General features: G+C 33.4%; 1 protein-coding gene across 5 annotated transcripts in view; it reads left to right on the forward strand.

Moving 5' to 3' along the window:
• The first annotated feature begins 3,897 nt into the window (after window positions 1–3,897).
• LOC106669286 (excitatory amino acid transporter 3) overlaps window positions 3,898–22,782 on the forward strand; it is a 59,169-nt gene continuing 40,284 nt past the window's right edge. The window contains exons 1-2 of one of the 5 annotated variants that reach the window (XM_014398634.2): window positions 3,898–3,978; window positions 8,195–8,325. In XM_014398634.2, the coding sequence (XP_014254120.1) occupies window positions 8,236–8,325 (90 nt within the window). In that variant the 5' untranslated portion in view covers window positions 3,898–3,978; window positions 8,195–8,235. Of the gene's footprint in view, window positions 3,979–8,194; window positions 8,326–18,818; window positions 18,991–19,234; window positions 19,266–22,624; window positions 22,698–22,782 lie in introns of those variants that run through there. The other 4 variants (XM_024227153.1, XM_014398635.2, XM_014398636.2 and 1 more) reach the window with 4 other exon arrangements.

Consider the following 22,782-nt stretch of genomic DNA (forward strand, 5'->3'; position numbering starts at 1 on the left):
AATGGCAAGGAGTTAGTTGCGTATGTCATAGATCACTTATTTTTATTTATTTATTTTTAAATCTGAATACATTTATTTTTTAGAAGGTTGAAAGAAAAAAGAAAAAAAGTGCCATAAAACAAACAATTTCACTAATTCTATAAATCTAATATTACAATATAAACATATGTGATCAACTGTGATAATACCTACTCAATTCCTATTGCAAAAAGAGAAAGAAGCTGTAGTCCATTTGCTTTCCACAACAGATATTAGAGAAAACACAGCTCTATATTCCTCAACATTTCGCACCAGACTTTTGGACACCTAGCCTTTGTATTCCAGGACTTGGCGCTTATGGACTGCATTTCTTTAGATCCATCCACTCCTGGACAGTGGCTCATACTACTCCAAGGACTACCTGTTTCTTGATCAAAGCATGGCACATCTCGCTTTACCGTAAAAGCCTTTATTTGTACCAGCATGACAATTTCTACTGAGGACTCCATCGTTGACTGGAACTACGCAGGCAAGGCCCATCTCTAAAGAAAGTTTGATAACCATTATTTCTTCTAGATCTTCAGCCATCTTGAACACTTGTTGAGATATATTGATTATTGTAAACTGTCTTAAATTATTTCTTTAAGCTCCTCCTTGCCATATTTCAAACATTTGAATGTATAAGAATAACAATTTTCTTTTATTTTTTGGGGGGGTAATTTTATAACAATATTTTCAAAAACGAGGAGCTTATCTCAAAGGATAAGCTAATCCCTAACCGCAGGCTTGGGAATGCGAGCTGAGACACCAAAGGACGAGGAAGGACTCTCTCTCAAGCTGTTTGAAGACATCTGCCTTTTTTTTTGTAAATGGCAAGGAGTTAGTTGCGTATGTCATACATCACTTATTTTTTTTTTTTTTTTTTTTTTTTTTTTTTTTTTTTTTCTGATTTTTCATTTCCTTTTACACTCGTAAGGAAACGAGTTGCTTCATGTGAAGGGGATTCATGCAAAGATCATAGTACAGTTGATTTTCTACGATCAAAGCTTCCAGAACATTCATCTAGGCAAGAAATCCTTTCACGACTTTCTTTGTCTTCAAACCTAAAGTCTCTCTCAAGAAATTTTTAAGCCGGAACGTAACTCTTACTTACATTGCCATTGCTGCATACTTCATTAAGGTTTCTGGCCATTTGGGCATCATTCGGACTGAGTTTCAACTTGTAAAACAAAATTAGTTGAAAATCACAGTTGGCATCTTAGTGAATTACTGAACTATCCCCAAGTAATGAAATGGTATAGGATTAAAAAGTGTTGACATCCATCAACCCATCAAAATGTAAAAAGTTTATTATACAGGGTGAATTGCTACTCGTGCTACAAACTTCTCCAGTAGATTCTTCACCCTAAAATGAACAAAAAAGTTCATATTGTCCATGGTCCGATTCTCAACCATTTCAGAGTAATTTCGCTTTTTATCGATTTTGAAAGATATCACGTCCTGGCGTCGGAAAATCGTGATATCTTTTAATCTAAACATTTCTCTTAAAATCTATAAGCACCGTTGAAATCCCCGTTAATTTTTAGAGAGAATCAAAATCATAATTCCATTGAAATTTTTTAATTTAATTTAATGCCCATTTAGTATGTAATGCTTAAGAAGTTTACAAACAGCTAGAAGGTCAAGGAAGAAAGACCCAAACGTTTTGCCACCTTCATCTTCTTATTGAAAAATTAACGGGGATTTCAACGGTGCTTATAGATTTTAAGAGAAATGTTTAGATTAAAAGATATCACGATTTTCCGACGCCAGGACGTGATATCTTTCAAAATCGATAAAAAGCGAAATTACTCTGAAATGGTTGAGAATCGGACCATGGTCAATATGAACTTTTTTGTTCATTTTAGGGTCAAGAATCTACTGGTGAAGTTTGTAGCACGAGTAGCAAGTCACTCTCAAACATTAGCAATCCTTGAACCACCATTTTTTCTCTTTTTGTCATCAACATCTTGGTCTCACAACCACTAAATAAGAAAATGACGAGTGCGTTGGAAGCGTTATTAAATCAGGTAGTTTTCCTCAAATTTGCTGCCTTCTGAGACTAAAATTAGAAACTCTGGATTACTTTATACACTTTCCGATTTACACAATTTTCCACTCTTTTTGTAGTTCTGGCTGAAATAAAACACAAAAAATTAGCCCAAACATTTTGCCACCGTCATCTTCTTATTGAAAAATTAACGGGAATTTCAACGGTGCTATTAGATTTTCAGAGAAATGTTTAGATTAAAAGATATCACGATTTTCCGACGCCAGGACGTGATATCTTTCAAAATCGATAAAAAGCGAAATTACTCTGAAATGGTTGAGAATCGGACCATGGACAATATGAACTTTTTTGTTCATTTTAGGGTGAAGAATCTACTGGAGAAGTTTGTAGCACGAGTAGCAATTCACCCTGTATAGATGGGTAATTGGAAAAAAACATAAAACCCTATGCCGTTGCCATTCAAGACATCTAGGAGTATTGTTATTTCATTCAGAATGTAACTAAACGTTTGCAAGATGTGTAAATTGGAAAATTTTATGAAATTTATTTATTTATTACATCAACGGCAAGCAAGCGGTTTTACAACAGTACACATACTTACAGGTCTACGTGACAGCAAAGCATTTGCTCTTCGGAAAGGACTCACTAACACCTAGAGAATTAGCAAAGAGGGGCCCTGAAAGTGCTCAACTACTACAAAGGTAATATACATTAAGGGGTATGGAAATGAAGAAAGGTCAATTCCACAATAGATCTTTTTTGGGGGAAAGGGAGACTTAAGACACTAGTGATCACACAAAATGAAAAAAAAAATATGGTATGTCTTTGCATGTAGGCCTGGATTTGACTGAGGTTGGAACCAGTAACCTGAATATAAGTAACAATTTTGTATTTAAGTGTTTTAATAACCAGGTATTAATTATTAGAAAGAAAGAAAAAATCTAATCGAACAAATGTAAAAATTGAAAATTAACAAGTTTTGTAAAATTTTAGCATTAATGCATATTCCTAACAAATAGTTTCTGTCTACAGGGGGTGGAACAATGATGGTAAAAAATTACCACAAAGTCATTTTTCAACCTCATACGGACATTTTTTTTTTTTTTATATGTTTGTCATTATTTTAATGATAACTGAAATTTAATCTATATAAGACAGATCGAAGGCAAATTTTCACGGCACAAAACAAAAATAGGAAAAAAGGGACAAAAGATCATACTCACGAGTGGTCATATCCAGTGTAAACCGCCTTTTCTAAACGAATTCTAATCAGCCTGACTCCTTAATATTTTTATCAACTACGATTAGTTTAAGTCGTTGCCCGTTAATCAGCTTTTTATGAGCTGAAGTAACACCTTTTTACCGTCAACTTAATTGCTAATGTATGCGTATTATGTTAAACGTCGAGGGTGTTGAATTTTTGGCAGTGTAAGGGGTAATGCGAGTCCGTTTAAGGATTCAACGAGCAGTATAGTAGGTATTGTTTAGAAGTGTTACTGTAATAAGCATTTTTGAAAATTCGATAAGTTATAAAGTTATTGCGATACTATATACATCAACGAAGCTCGCCACTTGTGTCGTACTACAAACGAACGTTAAAAGTCTAAACAATAAGTATAAATTACTCTTGTAAAGAAATAAGGCGACAATAATATTATAAAATTGATTTAGGTCGAAAATAAGTCAAGTAGTAAAGAGAATGACAAAGGTTAAACATAATACTAATTTTGTTAGTAGAGGAAAGAAAAAAAAATGAAATTAGAGAAACATGTATAGTTTAAAAAAGTAAGCTAAGATAAAAAGCCAATATCTAGATATTTCTACGTTACGCAATTCAAACACTCCTCATTTCAGCTTTGTATTCTCTTATCGCTATTAAAAGTGTGATCTAATTCACATTAATTGCCTCAGTCTTTCTCTATATCACGGGTAGTGCACAAAGTTACAAGGTATTTTTCCTTTATTGCTAAAAAGTAGATCTTGTTAAAAACAAAAATAGAGAAGTAGATAAATAAATTAAAACAAGAAGCTGACGATTTTAAAATTCTCTTGGGCAACGTAAACAAATCGAAATGCAGGTCTTTAAAACGTACAATGTGTAAAATGACGAATTGCTTGACGTTTTGACACAACGCCCATCTTCTGGATGCTATTTCTCAGTTTTGACGTTTTACAGCTTCCCAAAAAAGTCGGGTGAGATTCTTAAATTTATTCGTTATTGGCAGTGTGTGTGTCGTTGTGTTGTTAATTTGGTTAGTCGGTTTAAAGTAAACAAACTTTTTTAGTGCTCGATGCATTTCACAATCCGTTGGAATTTATACTTTTTCAAATACATTCACCTTACGTCATTTCTGTATATGGATCAATGATTAACTTGTTTGTACTGGCTGGTTCGTTGTGGTTCTGTTAGGTTTGATCTTTGATGTCAGTTTTTGAGTTGCATTTTGCATGTCCACTTCTACATTTTTAAATAGGTTTGTCTACGTAGTCGGTTTGGCTCTTTTCCTAAATGTGTAAATGTCGTTAGATTAGTTTTCTTCTGTGTGTATTTTTGTTTAAATGTTGTTGTTTCCTTTATTTTTTGAAATTTTTGATTCTTATCTTTCCGTCTGGTTGACCTGTGTTTTAGTGATGTAATTTTGTGTCTTTTTTAAGCTCTGGGTGTTCTACATTTAAATCAAATCGTTTCTCATCATCCTCATTTGGTCTGTCAGGACATAAGTAGGGCGAGGCACAAGCCCAATTCCAACTAGAGATGCCAGAACGGAAAACGCGTCTGACAGGCACGATATGAGGAAGGCCAAAAAGGACCAAAATGTAGATTCATCACCCTTCATCTTTCACAATCTTATATTTATGATTTTTAAGGCAATATCAAGCTATAATTCCATTCTTTTGTTCTGTATTTAATATGAACGATTATGTTTTATGGGTCGAGTTAAGGTTTTCGGAGAAAACGTGAAAGCTAAGCCGTTCAATGTATATTTGAAATTTAGATCTTGATCTTGTTTTTATGTAAGGTTTTTAATTAAGCTGCTGGTTTGTTGGAAGTGGGATTTTGCGTTTTTACTCATGTTTAACCAACGAGTGTTCTTGTTTAATGTTTCTTTAATTTTTACGGACATTTTGTCGAACAATATCCTCTTCCAGAAACCTGGCAATCCAGTTCGAAAAGTCTTATCATATCGTCCATTAGTTTAGATGTAGATGTATATGTAGATAAATACCACGCCCTTTGAGAACTATCATATCCCCCGATCTGTACCTACACTAGTTAATCAAGATATTTGTTCAGTAAGATCCGTTTCAATGGTTGAATTTCTTCTACGTTGTAAAACCCAAAGCACTTCTCCGTGTGGCTAAGTGTAGTGCTTCAGTTTGTTAGTAGCGTTGGTGTTTCCTCTGCTTCCTTGCAGAAGATGCATATACCGTGTTGGATTATACAAATCTTCCTCAAATGCCCGTTCAGTACAGTTTTGTTAAAAATCCTGTTAAGATTCGAAGTTTTTTCCTTCCTCTTTTGATGCATTCTGTTGTTTCTTTCTTTCTGAACTCGTTAAGAGGGTTTTTTTTTCCTACCATTCTTACGTTTCCTGGGACCCATCAGAGAATTTGCAATTCAGCACCAACTTTGAGCTAATAATCTTTTAGCTTAGTGCACTAATAGTTGCCTGGCTATTTAACATGATATGTTCTTGTTTTTGTACCTTTTGTTCAAATTGAACTAAGCAATTCGTAAAGTATTTGAAAAGATTCTTTTTAAAAGATACCAAAATTAAACTCCTCATACCTTCTCTCATATCATCACTTTCACTTTCGCTTGCACCATTCCACAGTCCGGAGAGTATTTTGCGTATGTAAGCCTTTCTTGATTTGGCAGAAACAACACAGCATAAGGCAGAAATCCTCTACCTAATCACCAGGCCGTCATCTCAAAAAGCTGCTTCTTTCTGGTCCGACAAGGACAAAAATTACTCCAAGTGCTATCTGGTCAAGGGAGTATGCAAGGCAGTTTCCTTAGACCAATCCTTTTTACCGCAGATGTCCCAACACCTGCCTCTCTCCTTGCTTCTTTACAGCATACCATCAGAATGCTACTTTGGAAAATTTGCAGACGTATCTCATCTATAGCAGATTAGTGTAGACAATGAAAAATTAAGATAAATGAAATGCGTCTATATCATATATGCACTCCGAAGCAAATCTTTCACAGTATATTACAGCAATGTTCCTATGCACAAATCAGCCATTGTTACCTTGGGTTCCACCTAGATTCAACATTATTTTTTTGTCCTTGTGTTTTTTATTTATCAGCCTGTATTTTAGCCTTTGGGTGTTTTGGTGTCAGTGTAAAAATATCGTCTTTTATCGGTTTTTATGTGCGTATATTTTATTAACAACTTCCCTTCACACTTGACTTTTTAAAGAAATAGTAAATAAAAACAAAACAAGTGAAAAATAGGAACCAGAACGATCAAGGACTACCTAGCAACACAATGCAGCGTTTCCTGAGCGGAAGGTGCATTTATTTAACCACAGATAAAAACAAATTCGTTTAAAATGTAGTTTAAAAGTCACCTATCTTATATTAGACCTTATACTAAACACTGCAATGACATATCGACACAATAAAATCTAAAAATATTTATCAAATTGACTTTTAACTCTAGATATTTAACTCAAGAAGCCATTAAAAAAGAAAACAAAATGCTGCGAAATTTTCAATATTTGGGTGTAATGTGACAATATACGATGGCACGTTTCAACGGACAAAAAATATCAGAGTCTCTAGTTCCTTGGGTAATGTTTAAGTCACAGTAGACAATGTTTACTCCACCGTCATTATGTGTATTTACTAATTAATACCTCTTAGATTTTTTGTAATAAAAGATCAAGCAGAAGACACTTAAAAATGTGTCGATTCGATTCGGATATTGCACATAATTGCTTTGTGCAAATATTGGATTTTTTCCCTTTATCTAAATGAGAGTTGTTTACGTTGGATTTTTAGATCTAGTTAAATCTTGGATGTAGAGATAATTTAAGAAATTAATGTAAAGTTCACTGTTCACGAAAAGTTATCCTGCACGGCATTATTTTTTAATAAAATGGCTAAAAAATTGAGCCATTCTTGCAAATTAACTGTCAGTTTTCAAAATTTTTCAAAATGAGATAACTCCATGAGTTAACTTTCTATCACGATTTGATGCATTCTAATAGATGACAAACAAAATGACTTCATGGAATTTATATTTACTTACGGCCAAAAAATTGAGCCATTCTTGCAAATTAACAGACAGTTTTCAAAATTTTTCAAAATGAGATAACTCCATGAGTTAATCTTATGATTCTTCCTTCTTGAAGGTGGGATAATAGGTCATCTCAAAAAACCACAACCAGTTTTTATCCACAACGTTTCGGATTTATTTTAATCCTTCTTCAGGTGAGTTAACGCAATGGTTAAAAAAGTGGTCGTCAGTCATTAATATTTTATAACAATTTATTTTAAAAAAGAGCCAGTGTGGTACTTATTCAGACTAGAANAAATAAATCCGAAACGTTGTGGATAAAAACTGGTTGTGGTTTTTTGAGATGACCTATTATCCCACCTTCAAGAAGGAAGAATCATAAGATTAACTGTTGAGGTCAAAATATAAGAAAACATCGTCCATGAGTTAACTTTCTATCATGATTTGATGCATTCTAATAGCTGACAAACAAAATGACTTCATGGAATTTATATTTATTTCGAAATGAATCTGAATGAGGTAGAATATTGTTTTCCCAATTTAATAGGAAGGGGTGATAATAAACTATAAAATTTCTTAATAAGTTTTTTTTTTTTAATTCAAAAACGTATATAATATAAAGACAATTTTGTTAGAAAGCAAAAGATTAGTGTCTGCAGGAAAAGTTAGATCAAAATTGATCTGGATTATTTATGAAACGGGTTGTTTAGCTTTTAATTGAGATTCCTAAGTTGGGATAATACATATAATAAAGTTAAATTAAAAAATAAAAAAAAAACATTAAAACGAAACAAGTCGAAAACGGAGAGCGTTGGAGTTGCTGACCTTGCAAGCCCACTATTGAGAGATTAGTATTCTGGGAGTGAGTCAATAGGCCGAGCCGTTCAGTTGTATCTTAGAGCTTTTTCGAACCTAGGTCTGCCTCGTCGGTGTCAGTGCGAAGAGCCGGCAAATGAGATGGAGGAGGACTCGACAGAAATGAAAAACATACCCAAACCGAAAAAAGATGAATACTCGACGACAATAACACCAGAAGAGTTGGAAAAGGTGAGTTAACGCTAAATAATCATGATATTACATTTAAAACAAAAATCTCAAAATGCACATTTTCTCAAATACAATAATTCACAAAATATTATAGTTATATTTTATTGGCATGCTGTTGTAATAATAATAATAATAATAACGCCCTTAAAAATTAATAATAATAATAATAATAAATAATAATATAAAGATATAACAATTCTTGTGAACACAAGTCAGGACAAAAATTACAATTATATACATCTATATATTTTTTTAAATAATATTTTTGAGAATATTATTATTTAAAGTAGGCAAGAAACAAATACTATGTACGTCTATAGCTAAACTAAGTTTTGAAAAAAAAAAGATTTCTTTGGACTTGCCAAGGTCGGTGAAACACATTAGCATACCAAATTTAAAAAAAAAAGTAAATGAATAAAACTGCAAAAAATAATAATTTATTAACTGCAGGAAATTACAAAGATAAATCAAGTGTTTAAAGAAAACAAGACTACAAACTACACGTGCACAGCAGGCTTATAGTAAACACAGAGCGTCGTTGAAGTTCATTCCACTGTAATTTAATTGCATTTGTCTTACACTCTACCCCAATTAACACATTCTTGAAATATGATTTTTTTAAATGCTTTTCCTTCATTCGCTACATCTGGTTAAGATAGTAAACGGCGATTACAGAAATTCCTCGACAAATCGTGCCCAACGACATCAGAAAACTTACTGTTCCAGATAATGCCATAACGACCGAAAACGATTAAGTCCTTTTTAGCGTGTTTTCTTCTTTTTAAAGATTTAAGCATTTTTCTAGGGAAACCTTTTTGAATTTTTTTAATAAGTATGGACATTGATTTTAACGAGATTCTTTTTGGTACTAGGTCGAAAAATGTTATACACGTGTCCCAGCGTTCTTGGCAATGGGCCCTGGATGCCTAGAAAATAAATCGTATCTTAAACACTTGTTTTTAAATATGATTTCTATTCTTCTTTATGAATGTATTTAAATCATGTATTTAATGTATCATGTATTTAATTTAAATTAAAGATAAATCGATTAAATGAGATTCAACATATAAAAAATTACAAAAACCAAAGCTTGCAGTTAAGTAGGCCAGAATTTTATAAATTGTTTAATACGGTACAAACTTCTCTTAACCTCACTTTAATTGATTTATAGTTAAAGAAATAACTAGAAAAGTCGACGGAAATATTTTTTAACGAAATTATTTTTATTTATTAGCCGGCCCATAATTCATATTTTATTCTCATCTTTACGTGACCGATAATGCATAAATATATAAGTTATGTGAAATTATCTGTTTACAACGCTTAGATGCAGGTGTCATTCCTAGTATTGTAGTCAGCATCTTCTCCCTCCCAAGAGACCTACTTATTTAATTCAGTATTTTTAATAACGATTCCTTGCCTAGAGCTTGACGAGAGTACATCGTTAAATTAGGTTAAAACTTGTTCTTGTAACTTCAAATAAAGTTTTTTTTAAAAAGGAATCCGCAGTTGAAGTTATTTAACTGGCGCAGTCGGTAGGACGGCAAAGGATCTCAAGAGGACATTGAAGATCATCTGTTTCTACAGTTAACTTGCCGACCGAACATCATCTGCAATTTGAAAGGAACATCTAACTTAGAGACAATAATGAATGAAATCTCGAATTTACAAACAAAAAATCCGTACAAATTATATGAAGAGACACAAGACAGATTCTTTGAATTTAAAGGCACACTCGGACTAGAAAACTACAATGACCAACAGCAAGAAGCGGTCAGCGAAGTAGTCGAAAAATGGGTGGTTCACAAGTTCATTGGGAAACTGAACGAACCATTCAGAAGTAGCTTAGCTAATAGAAATCCGAAAACTCTGCCTGAAGTTGGACGTCTTCTCCACAACGATTATCAGTACCTAAAACAACATAATTTCACAACACGACCTCAATTTATTAATAAATCACCCGGTAATCAACGATTCTTAAATTACGGGGCGACATCTCAATTTAAAAATTTCACAAAGGAACCAGGAAATTCCCAACAAACTCATTACCAACAAAACATGTTTGCACCCAAACAACAGATTCACAACGGGCAAAACATACACCCAACACTTATGAGCATTTCCACACGGGGTACGCAACAAAACCCCACATTCAACCGCAACATTCACAATTTTAATAAAACTTCTGGACAAAACAGGTATAAATTAGAAGGGTTAAATAACGTTGCAACTACGGAAAATTTTGAAGACAACGAGTCTCAAAATGACTTTGAATATGATTTAACAGAAAATTTTTCAGGGGATATAGAAACAGAAGAACTAAGTCAGAACCATTTTTTAGAGGGTGGAGAAAAATCCCCGAATATCACTTAAACAATACTACCGAAAGCATACTACCGTATATTTTATTCCCGAATAATAATTTAAAAATCCTTATCGATACAGGTAGTACGAAATCGTTTATCAAACCAAATATTGCTAAAACATACTTTAACGCAAAATTTAAATTCAGACCATTTAAAATCCAAACAGCCCATGGAACATCTTTAGAAAAATACAGCACTGTCATAAATTGCTCCGAATTATTCAACTTTGATTCTCTCTTCCTAGAATTCAATGTGTTTTATTTTCACGATTATTTCGATATCTTAATCGGGCTCGACAATCTACAAAAGCTGCACGCTCACATAGACTTCAGAACAAACACACTTAGCACTCCTCGTCAGAAAATTAAAATTCTCTATTATCAAATACCTAAATCAAACCACAACATAATAAACAGGAATTCAAAAACAATGGCAAAAACTAGAAACACCAGAAAAGAGGAAATTAAAAACCCAATTTTTGTAGAAAATTTAGAAAATTTTGAAACTTCACACACTCCAACATCTGAGAGTCAAATGACGGAACCCACGGTTAATCTAATTAGAACCGACCATATGAATTTTGAGGAGAAAGCAGCAACAACAAAAATTATTAAAGAGTTCAACGAAATATTTCACACAAACGGTAAAGCACTCTCATTTACAAATAAAATTAAACATTACATCAGAACCACAGACGAAATACCGGTTTACACTAGGTCATACAGATACCCTGAAATTCACAAACACGAAGTAGAAAAACAAATTAACGAAATGCTTAGTCAAAAAATCATCCAAAATTCGCACTCTCCATGGAATTCTCCAGTATGGATAGTACCCAAAAAACTAGACGCATCAAAAGAAAAGAAATGGAGACTAGTTATCGATTACAGAAAATTAAATGAGAAGACCATTGACGACGTATATCCTATACCGAATATAACGGAATTGTTAGACAAATTGGGACGCAGTCAATATTTCACCGTGTTGGACTTAACATCGGGTTTTCACCAAGTAGAACTTGAACCGGAAAGCATTCCGAAAACGGCCTTTTCTACGGACAACGGTCATTTCGAGTTCCTCAGAATGCCGTTCGGATTGAAAAAGAACCCACGAATATTCCAACGGGTAATGAATAATGTACTGTCAGGATTAAAAAATTGTCAAGTCTATCTCGATGATGTAATTATATATAGTACTAGTCTACAGGAACATGTAGAAGACATAAGATCTTAACCCGCTTTAAAGATGCAAATCTAACAATTCAGTTAGATAAGACGGAATTCTTTAAAAAAGAAGTGGCTTATTTAGGTCACATTGTAACTCCTGAAGGCGTGAAACCTAACCCCGATAAAATACGTGCTATTGAAAAATTTCCAATCCCCAGAACAGCGAAACAACTCAAAGGGTTCCTAGGACTCCTCGGTTATTACAGAAAATTTATAGCCAATTTCGCTGAATTAACAAAACCACTAACGCGTAAATTAAAAAAGGGAGCCACCATAAACGCCAATGAATTGGAATACAAGGAATGTTTTGAGAAATGTAAACATATATTGATAAACGAACCGATCCTCAAATACCCGGACTATTCAAAACCTTTTTCCCTTACAACGGACGCCAGCAATGTTGCATTGGGAGCTGTCCTAAGTCAGAATTTCGATGGTAGAGACCTACCAATCGCATATGCCAGCCGCACGTTGTGTGAATCGGAAACGAAACTATCAACAATTGAAAAGGAATTACTTGCGATCGTCTGGGCTACTAAATACTTTAGGCCGTACCTTTATGGTAGGAAATTCCAAATCCTAAGTGATCACCGCCCGTTACAATGGTTATTCTCTATGAGAGAACCAAATTCAAAGTTATTTAGGTGGAGATTAAAATTAGGAGAGTTCAATTTTGATATTAAATATAAAAAAGGATCTGAAAATGTGATCGCGGACACATTGTCAAGAGTAGAAATTAATGCCAATGAAACCTCGGAGTTTGACGATTTGAATGATAAAAGCGTTGAAGACTTGTTGCAAGACTTTTATGATTTATTTCCAGAATTACGAGAGGAAAATCTGAGCGACTTTGAGCTAACCGACGCCGAATTGGAACAGACAATTAACGAATCCATAATAGCAAATATCGACCCGGAAGAACCAAATGATCCGTTTGACGACGACGCTACGTTCATTCAAACGCTGATGACAATACTGTGGTTACAATACCCATCATAGAGGGACCAATTAATCCAATCACAAATCAAATAATAATATCAGAAGTAGAATATGGACCCGCTAAACCAAAAATATCCAAATTACATAATAACACAAAGACACGAATCCTAGTACAATTTTCTAGAAATGAATCCGATAACGATGTAATACAGTTCATAAAAACATTTATCATCCCAAAAACTAAATATGGCCTATTCTTTGAAAACGAAAACTATGAATCATTTTGCTCTACACTTTCCAAATACTTCAAACATTCAGAAATTGATTTCAGCAGATACACTAAAAAATTAATAGATGTAGACTCTGAAGAAGAAATTCGAGAAATAATAGAAAACTATCATTTGGGAAAATCAAACCACAGAGGCGTAGACGAAGTACACAGTAGGATTAAAGAACTCTACTACTGGCCAAATCAAAGAAAGTCGATTCAAACTTACATAAATCAATGTGAAAATTGTTTAACTAATAAATATGATAGACACCCCCTGCAATTAAAATACAATATTACACCAACACCCACAAAACCATTTGAATTAATTCACGTAGATACCATCACCCTAGAAAACACAAAATTTTTGACAATCATTGACCCATTTTCTAAATATGCAGAAGCATATAAACTAAAATCTGGACAGGCCATAGAAGTAGTAAACAAACTAGTAAAATTCTTTTGTAGGCATGACATCCCAAAACAAATCATAGCCGACAATGGAGTAGAATTTAACAATTCCTTGGTCAAAGAATTGCTAAAATTGCACAAAATCGAAACTCACTTCATCTCATCACAACATCCCGAGTCAAATGGAGTGATCGAACGTTTCCACTCAACCCTAATCGAACACATCCGACTCCTAAACAATAATCCAAATTTTGAAAATAATACAATTAAAAGTAAAGTTAATTTTTCTATTTTAGCATACAATAACTCAAGGCATTCCGTCACCAAACTAAAACCCATAGAAATTATTAACGGTCATATAGAACGAGAATCACCACTGAATATAGATTTAGAAACCCAATTGATTAACAATTATATAAATAATCATAAAGAAAAAGTAAAAACCATTTACCAATTAATTAATGAAAATAATTTGACCAGCAAAGAAAATGTTATTAGTAAGAGAAACTTGGCAAGAACAGAATTACCAGAAATACCAGACATAGTTTATGTCAAAAACAAACAAAAACAGAATAAGTTGAGACCACGATTTAAAAGAGAAAAAGTAAAAGCAAAAAACCCTAATTTAAAAACAGCTCTAATAGAAAAATCTCATTATAACACTAAACCGAACATTCATTTATCCAATATAAAACGTCCAAGACAGTTTCCTTATCAATTTCACAATAAGAATGATGTTGTTGCAGGACCCTCGCGATGCTCACACCCAGCTTCTCCTACGAGATAAAAGACGTGACGCACATTAACGGAATTCTGCCGATTAGCTTAGGAACTGCAAGATTAGAAACCTCGGAACACATGATGATCCATTATTACGACTTAAAAGATTTAATCTCTGAAGTAAACATTTTAAATAACCAATATCTCAAAATCACAAAACACATAAAATCAAACAAAACAATTCTAGAAGAAACACTACCATTTCGTAACTTAATAAATTATACCAAATCACTCATCGACGAAAAAATTGACCATATAAGCGTGCACAGAACCAACCGACAACGTCGAGGACTTATTAATGGACTTGGATCAGTTATAAAATTTATTACAGGAAACCTGGACAACACAGACAAGGAAAACTTTGACAATCTTATCAATAAAATTAAAGACAACCAAATAAACATTGAAAATCAAATCAAATCCATGTACTCGGTAAATAATGAATTAATTATAAATTTCAATGAAACTATTCAAACACTTCAGACAAATGGCGAAGAATTGGAATACAAAATAAATTTAATAGGACGGAAAATAAAATACCAAGCAGAAATAATTGAAATCAAGGATGCATTTCACCAAATTCAGATACTATATGAACTGCTCTTGAATACTCTTCAGGACATTGAAAATTCCTTAACATTCTGTAAATTACAAATCATGCACCCAAGTATAATGAGTAGTAATAATTTATTTAAAGAATTAAAACGATTAGAATATTATTTAAAACCTCACCTCTTGCTAGAAGTAAAATTTGAAAAATTATTAAATTTTGAAAATATGTTAAGAATGCATTGTACGATCGATACCGATCTTAGGGTAACTTATTTCCTCCAACTGCCTATATTTTCTGAGGAAATTTTTGAATTACTTAACTTTTATCCCATTCCAAGAAAATATAAAAATGAATTTTTTACTATAATACCAGATTCATATTATGTGTTAAAATCGAAAAATAATAAAATTATAACTCTAAATGGAAGCTGTTTAAAGCACAAGGTATACCAATGTTCAAAAAGATTAATATCCACTCATCAAGATTCCTGTACAGAAGAACTCCTGCTGAATGGAAACACTACACTTTGCAAATTCAGTAAACTCACAATCCAGGATAATCAACTAGGCTTTATTCCGGAAATCAACCAATTTCTGGCAGTATTCACAACCCCGGATAAAATCAAGATACTACAGCATAACTTCATCGAAACTAAAGCCATGGAAGGAATATTTCTCATTAAGGCTAAGAATGAAGAAATGATGTACAAAAACAAACCGCTAATCTTCGAATCGTTCACTTATGGAAAACCTACCTTGATGCAAAACATCAACCTATTAATTTCACCGAAGCAATCTTCAGGGATTACCATAAAACTACGGAACTTCAACCTAAAGAAGATTTCGCCGAATACATTTAACTCAATAAATATCCCCACCAATATGTTTACCTACCCTACCATATGGACATGTATACTGTATTTTATATTCATTGTAATCATCATATGTTGTATAATTAGCTATAAGAAATTAGAAAAATATGTACTCTCAAATTTTATGAAAAATAATGTTGATATAGAAAGTGAAGTAAATTTAGAACCCCAGGGTTCATCTATGAGGGGAGGAGTTATGTGAAATTATCTGTTTACAACGCTTAGATGCAGGTGTCATTCCTAGTATTGTAGTCAGCACCTTCTCCCTCCCAAGAGACCTACTTATTTAATTCTGTATTTTTAATAAGGATTCCTTGCCTAGAGCTTGACGAGAGTACATCGTTAAATTAGGTTAAAACTTGTTCTTGTAACTTCAAATAAAGTTTTTAAAAAAGGAATCCGCAGTTGAAGTTATTTAACTTATATTAAGCAGATAGATATTACGTATAGATATTAAGCAGCTTTTGCACATGTCATCGTTTCTTTTTATTTTAATTTAAAACAATCTTGCTAACAACTAGACATTTTTATCTGACAGAATTATTTTCTTGCTTTAGTGAATCTTTATAATAGAAATTTATATCTCTCATAAAACTGGCAAGAGGAAAATATCGAGCAATCATATACTCAAAACTTTGTTTTAAAGTTGTTATTTTATAAGTAAAAGTCTGAATGATAAGAAACAAAATCCTCGTTACGAATTGCGAAAATGTTAATGTCACCCGGAGAAAAAAAGTTGCGGCGTGCAATTGATAATAGACAATAGCTATGATACAACATGAAGGGGACATCCTAGGGAGCCAAGGCCAGTATCGCTAGACCCAGTAACTCGTGCAACCAGTTTACAACTGCTATCGTACCAGCTTGTTAAACTAAACGATCATTGACCCACCTATTCTATTGTTTTCGAACTTGGGTGTTTTGTTGGAACCGATTTATATAATTGTTTATTATTTCTCTTTCCTGCTAAATAGCTCGACGTGGAAATATTTTCACAAAAAAAAACTGTCGAGAATTTAAATAATTAACCATCTAATAACATTTTTGAAAACGGCATGCAATTTATAACAATTTAAATTTTATGAAGTTTATCAGTATCGAAATCGTTGAAATATGAGAAAATTGAATTATAACATGAAATTACAATGAAATAATATAACTGAGACTTAGATAAAGTTTGGCTTAAATTTTGTACATTATCAATCATCATTTTTTTTTAAAATCCTTTCTGATATTTCAAGCTGTATTTTTGTATAATTAATAAGGCGTAAATTATTGTACTAAAGCTTGTATTAGTATTAGTTCTTTTACTAAAAACTTATTTAATTGATTTATAATCACCTATTCAAAATTTACATATTTTAGAATAAATAATTTTTTACTATTGTCATTTCAGTACAGTTTCCCAGTAGATTTCTATCCGGGTTTTCTGATGTTAATTACTTTTTGACGAAAGAGAGAGAGAGAGAGAGAGAGGGAGAGATGGAAAAAAGTCCATTTTTCAAACAGAGAAAGAAAGGGAGAAGAAAGATAGATAGATAGATAGATAGAGAGAGAGAGAGAGAGTGAGATGGCGGAGGAAGAAACAGAGAGTAAGAAAGAGAGAGAGAGAGAGAGAGAGAGAGAGAAAACGAGAGTGAGAACGATGGAGAGAGAGGGAGAATGAGAGAGAGAGAGAGGAAGAGAGAGAGAAGCGAGAGAGAAACAATGAAAGCTTGTGTGTATTTATGCGTGCGCGAAAATTTGTGTTATAAATAGGTGGATATATTAGGTATATAGATAGAAAGTCGGACAGATATATAAGCTAAAAATAAAGATGAGTGATGAATAGACAAAGAGTGAGAGGGAGAGAATGATAGCTCGTGTATGTTCGTGAGTGCGGAAAAATTTGTGTAATAAATATGTGCATAATATTAGGTAGATAGATTGATTATATAGATAGGTAAAGAGATAAATAGAGAATAGAGAGAGGTAGGGTGAGAGAGAATTATTTTGTGTTTGTGTGTTGATCTATGTGTGTGTAAATGTGTTCGCGCATGTGCATTTGATTGTGTTTTGGTGTGTGTGTTCTCTCTCTCTCTCTCTCTCTCTCTCTCTCTCTCTCTCTCTCTCTCTCTCTCTCTCTCTCTCTCTCTCTCTCTGTGTGTGTGTGTTTGGGTGAGAGAGCGATAAGGATGGAAAAAGAGTTTGTGCGCGTTTTTGTGGTGCTTTGTTCTATACAAATTTCCGAACGTAGTTTGTTGAAGTATTATAATTTAAAATTCCACATATGACATCGTAGTCAATTCAGTTCCGCGATCTTTTGCGATTTTGCCTCTATTAATGTTATACAAATAACAAAAAATAACAACAAAATTCGTTTTTGTACAATGGCAGTACTGTGAGTAACTATAATTGAATGGCACAATTATGCAAATAACTCACTCAATTGTTTGGATCCGAATAAGATTGACAGCGCAAGGTTTTCATGATATCACACGCCACAATTAAAACGCTAATGACAACACATCCTGTCGTCTACGCATTTTAATTGTTAATTGGCCCAATCTTCTCTGAACATAACACATCCAACTGTAATTATATTTTACGTCAGGCTAAGGTATTAATGGGGGAAGTCAAACTTTAATGCCCCAACAGCCTCCTTCAACGATCAAGTCCTCCATTAATAATTTTTATTTTTAGCACATCAATTTCTTTAAAGAATTTATTTTAATATAAATTTTATTTAAAAGATTCGAGATTGTCGGTAAAAAGTAGTTGAAATAGTGGCAATTAAGCATTTGATATATTGTCTCGAAATAAAATATAAAAATATTAAAAANAGATAAAATTTCCGTTGCATTCGATTATCTTTGTCTGAATAATAGCTAACAGTATAAACATATTGATCAATGGGTGTCTTCTTGTAGACGTCATCAGATTGCAATAATTGTAATAACTGAAAAAATGAAAAAAACAATATCGACAGTACAATTCGCGGTAATGGTGAAATAAAATCTATGTCATAACAATATAAAAATTACTATCAAGGCGATAATTTTTGGAGAGGGAGGCCATGTAGGAGACTGGTATCAATTGTTATTGCAAGGCGCGGCTGGACTGTCAGTATTACTTTAGTGCAGTTACAGTTCTCAGCATTCACTGTGTGATAGTTTGGTAGTTTAACTGTCGGACGGACGCGGTTTCACATGGAGAAATCAAATGAAATGCCGCTACACGTGAGTTGTACCGATCCAGTAATTGTAATCAATGTAAATATTCTAGTAAAAATTAAGTCGGTATAGATCACGTTAAAATTAAAACATTTGTATCAACAATCGAAAAAAACGAGTATTTTTGTGACAGTGACACTCCAATTAAGCAATTCGAACGTCTATGGAATAATACTTTACATTTTTATCTTTTAGATATAGGGCATTTTTTGTCACTGTTTACGACGATATATTTATCTTTGTTGTTAATTTAATTTAGTAATTGTCCACTTTCATTGTCCAGATTATCCAGAAAAACGTCGTATTATGCGTGGGTATGTATACGTATGTGGTCTAGTTTTTTAATAAAAGTTTACGATTGTAATAATCTGAGTATAATTTATCATTTGGCACATAAAAAGAAACAGTCACGTATGACATCATTCTCCAGTAAATTTTGCCATCCTTTGCAGTTTTCCTCTATCAGTGTTACATAACACCAACACATAATAATTTCGTTTTTGTACTGTGAACTACTTGAAGGCACAATTGTGCGTGCGTGTGTGTGCACGCGCGCGCGTCCTTTGATGTGAACGTGTACGATACATAGATTGATGTAAGATCTATTAAATAGAAAGATTCGTAGAAAGAGAGAGAGGTTTTGAGTTGGTCTGAGTACCAGGGTGAGTTAGCATATTCCTGTGCCAAATATAAATAGGTAGATAAATGGATTATATAGCAGAGAAACAGGAAAGATGAGAAAGAGATTGAGAGAAAGGGATGGAACGAAAGTTTATGTGTTGATATGTATGATACGTAGATTTTCATTTCAAATAAGTAGGTAGAAAGATTGATTGATTGATTGAGAGAGAGAGAGAGTGAGAAGGAGGGAGGGAGAGGGAGAGAGAGATGGAAAGAGAGCTTGTTTGTGTGTGTGTGTGTGTGTGTGATTTTTTAAGCTTATAAGAAAATTAATTATTATTTTATTTATACTTTATTATGTATTAGTTTGGGATACATCATATGACAGTGTCCTATAAAGTGAATATTAACTTTTCCAAACTTTATCAACACAATGTATCTCAAAAGTTTTTTTTTTAATTTATTGTTACTATGCTTCCGTTCTTTGCAGTTCCTTCGTGGAATTAAGTGTTCAAGCCATTTGGTAGATAGTTCTTAACTACGAAAAAGCGGCGTAAAATTTGAAAATTTAAAGTTTGCCATGTTGTTAAAATAAACAGTCACCTCCTTTGAAAAATGGTACGTCAATGGCAAAACCAGAAACGATTTTTCATAGAAATGTAATCTGCTGAAATCGACCTATCGTGCAATTGCAGATAACACGGTTTTTTTTAAAGATAGCTCTTTTAATACAATTAATTTAAATTTTATCGTAGACATTTTTTCTCGACTAAATGGAAATTTAGATCAAGGACTAGTTTCCGCTGTCTGATTGATACTGAATAGCATTAGTGAAGGATAAATTTGAATTTATATATTTATTTTTGGTCTCTGCACTTTGAAACAGATATTTTTGGGAATTGTCTTTGAGAAATCTTTTAGTACAATTATAATTAAAAATTGTCATAAAAATCATTTTTAAATCTAAATAGAATTGTAGATAAATGACATATTTTCTCCGTCTGATTAATCCTAAATAGCATTAAAGTGAAGGGTAAATTTGAATTTATATGTTTATTTTTGGTCTCGGCACTTTGAACACAGATATTTTGGGGGATTTTTTGAGAAATGTTTTAATAAAATTATAATTAAAAATTGTCATAAACAAACATTTTTAAAACTAAATAGAAATGAAGTTCAACTACATATTTCCTCTGTTTGATTGATCTTGAATGGCTCTAAGATAATGAAGGAATAATTTGTATAGTTTGTCTTCACATTTTCTGTATACTCTACCCCTTTGCTCTAGAGAATAAAAATTATTGTTTGGGTGCGTTATTCGATGTGGCACAGGCTTTTGATAGGGTCTGGCACCCAGGCATGCTTTATAAACTTAAACGCTTCCTACCTCCTTGTTATTTTATCCTGAAATCCTACCAAACATACCGCGGCTGAGTGAGGTGCGGCAACGAGTTCTCGGAAGTCCGTCCCACAAGGGAGCATTCTCAGTCCCACTATTTATATCGTTTATACTGCTTACCTACCTAGGTATATACGTAATACCGTCATCACCACCTACTCTACCTCGAATCCTATCCAAGCTACCTCCAACATCCAAGAACACCTTGAGCTTATTTGACCGGTGCAAAAATTGGAAGACTAAATGAAGAAAAATGTACGTTCACATTGAAAAAAAAGTCTTGCCCTTCATTCAATACTTCGGACTGTACCTAGACAGACAGACATGGAATCCCAATACAAGACTTAAGAGACAACATTGAACACAAGACTTGGACAACTACGAAGAGTATAGACGAGAGAAAAAAAAGGATTTAACTACGGAGACTTCTAGGCCAGAATTTGCCTTGTCCGTCAAAACAAAACTAACCTTACACAAAACTTTATTGCGACTTTGGACATACGGAGTGGAACTGTGGGGTTTGCCAAATCCAACAAAAGTCCTCAGACAAATTGCTAAAGCTCCTTATACACTAACCGTACTAATCTCTGAACATCCTGGCCATACTGCCCGAGCCCTCTATACACATTCACATCCCGAGAACCCGCCACGTCTCCTTAATCGACGATGGCCTCGGGACCTCCTTATCCCTTAATCCCTCACATTGAATGCCAGCATTGGCAGGTTTCTCATGGCATACTCGAGTGCAGGGCTAGGATTAGTGTTAGTGTTTGACCGTTTTTTACTTAAGAGATAGAGATATTCTTTTTTTAACAATCTCAATGTTTTTATTGGACGGATTGTTGGTTGTTTTTCACCTATGGAGCAAACATAAAAGCCCAAATAACTCAGAATTACCGAGTAATTTATACTGAGAAAAATCGATTTGAATAAATCGTGTAAGCCAACGCCTTTGAATACAAATGCGGAATGCCAACAAGAAAAGTATAACGAAATATTAATATTTCTTTTTTATGCCCTTATGGACTTATGGTTTCTAAAGGATACAAGTTGTAACATATTGCACAACACTAAAGTGAATTAACTTTACTTCAAGGTGAGCGGCTTTAAAATATTTCAACACGAACCACATGCTAGAAAATGGCCGCATCAATCTCCAACTTAATATTCTGCGGTGCTAATTCGTCTTCTTTATTGTTTAATTGATATTTTTGAGAAGATTGTTCGCAATAAAACCTGTTGACTTTTGGAACAGAAATCTTCCAGACGAAATTCGGTTTGATTAGTTGGATTTTAGTTTTTAATTTTTTTTATGTTTAAGGAAGTTTTTCAACTATGATTTTTTGATGATCGTACTGAATGTGTTTTTATATTAATGTCAAATTTAATTTTGAATGGTTTATTGTTTTCGGTCACATTTCCAGATTTATATAGGCATTGGCCCATAACGCAGAAAAATGTTGCGGGCTAACTATCCCTTCGAAAAGAAGGTGCATGGAGGCTCGTGCAGATTTGCCCGGATTCTCACCCTCGTTTCTATGAACAACCCGTACACGTTTTCATTTATTCAGTCAGAAATTTAAATATAAACAGTAAAACCGTAAATAATTATTTTTTTGCTCTTCTAAAGAGAGTGGGGAGGACGCTTGTGGGTGGGGAATAGAAGTCCTCTCGTGCCAGTATCCATTCAGCTTTCGCTCGGTGTACCGTCTCTTTCATCGGTTCGGTAAGTCACGTTTCTCTTCGTATAAAGTTACTTGAGAGGATCCCTTGGCAGGGTGTGTGCCAAAAGAAGGGAAAAGTACTTATGA

This window comes from Cimex lectularius, unplaced genomic scaffold, assembly GCF_000648675.2.
Source record: "Cimex lectularius strain Harlan isolate CLEC.00 unplaced genomic scaffold, Clec_2.1 scaffold35, whole genome shotgun sequence".
Taxonomy (NCBI): Eukaryota; Metazoa; Arthropoda; class Insecta; order Hemiptera; family Cimicidae; genus Cimex; species Cimex lectularius.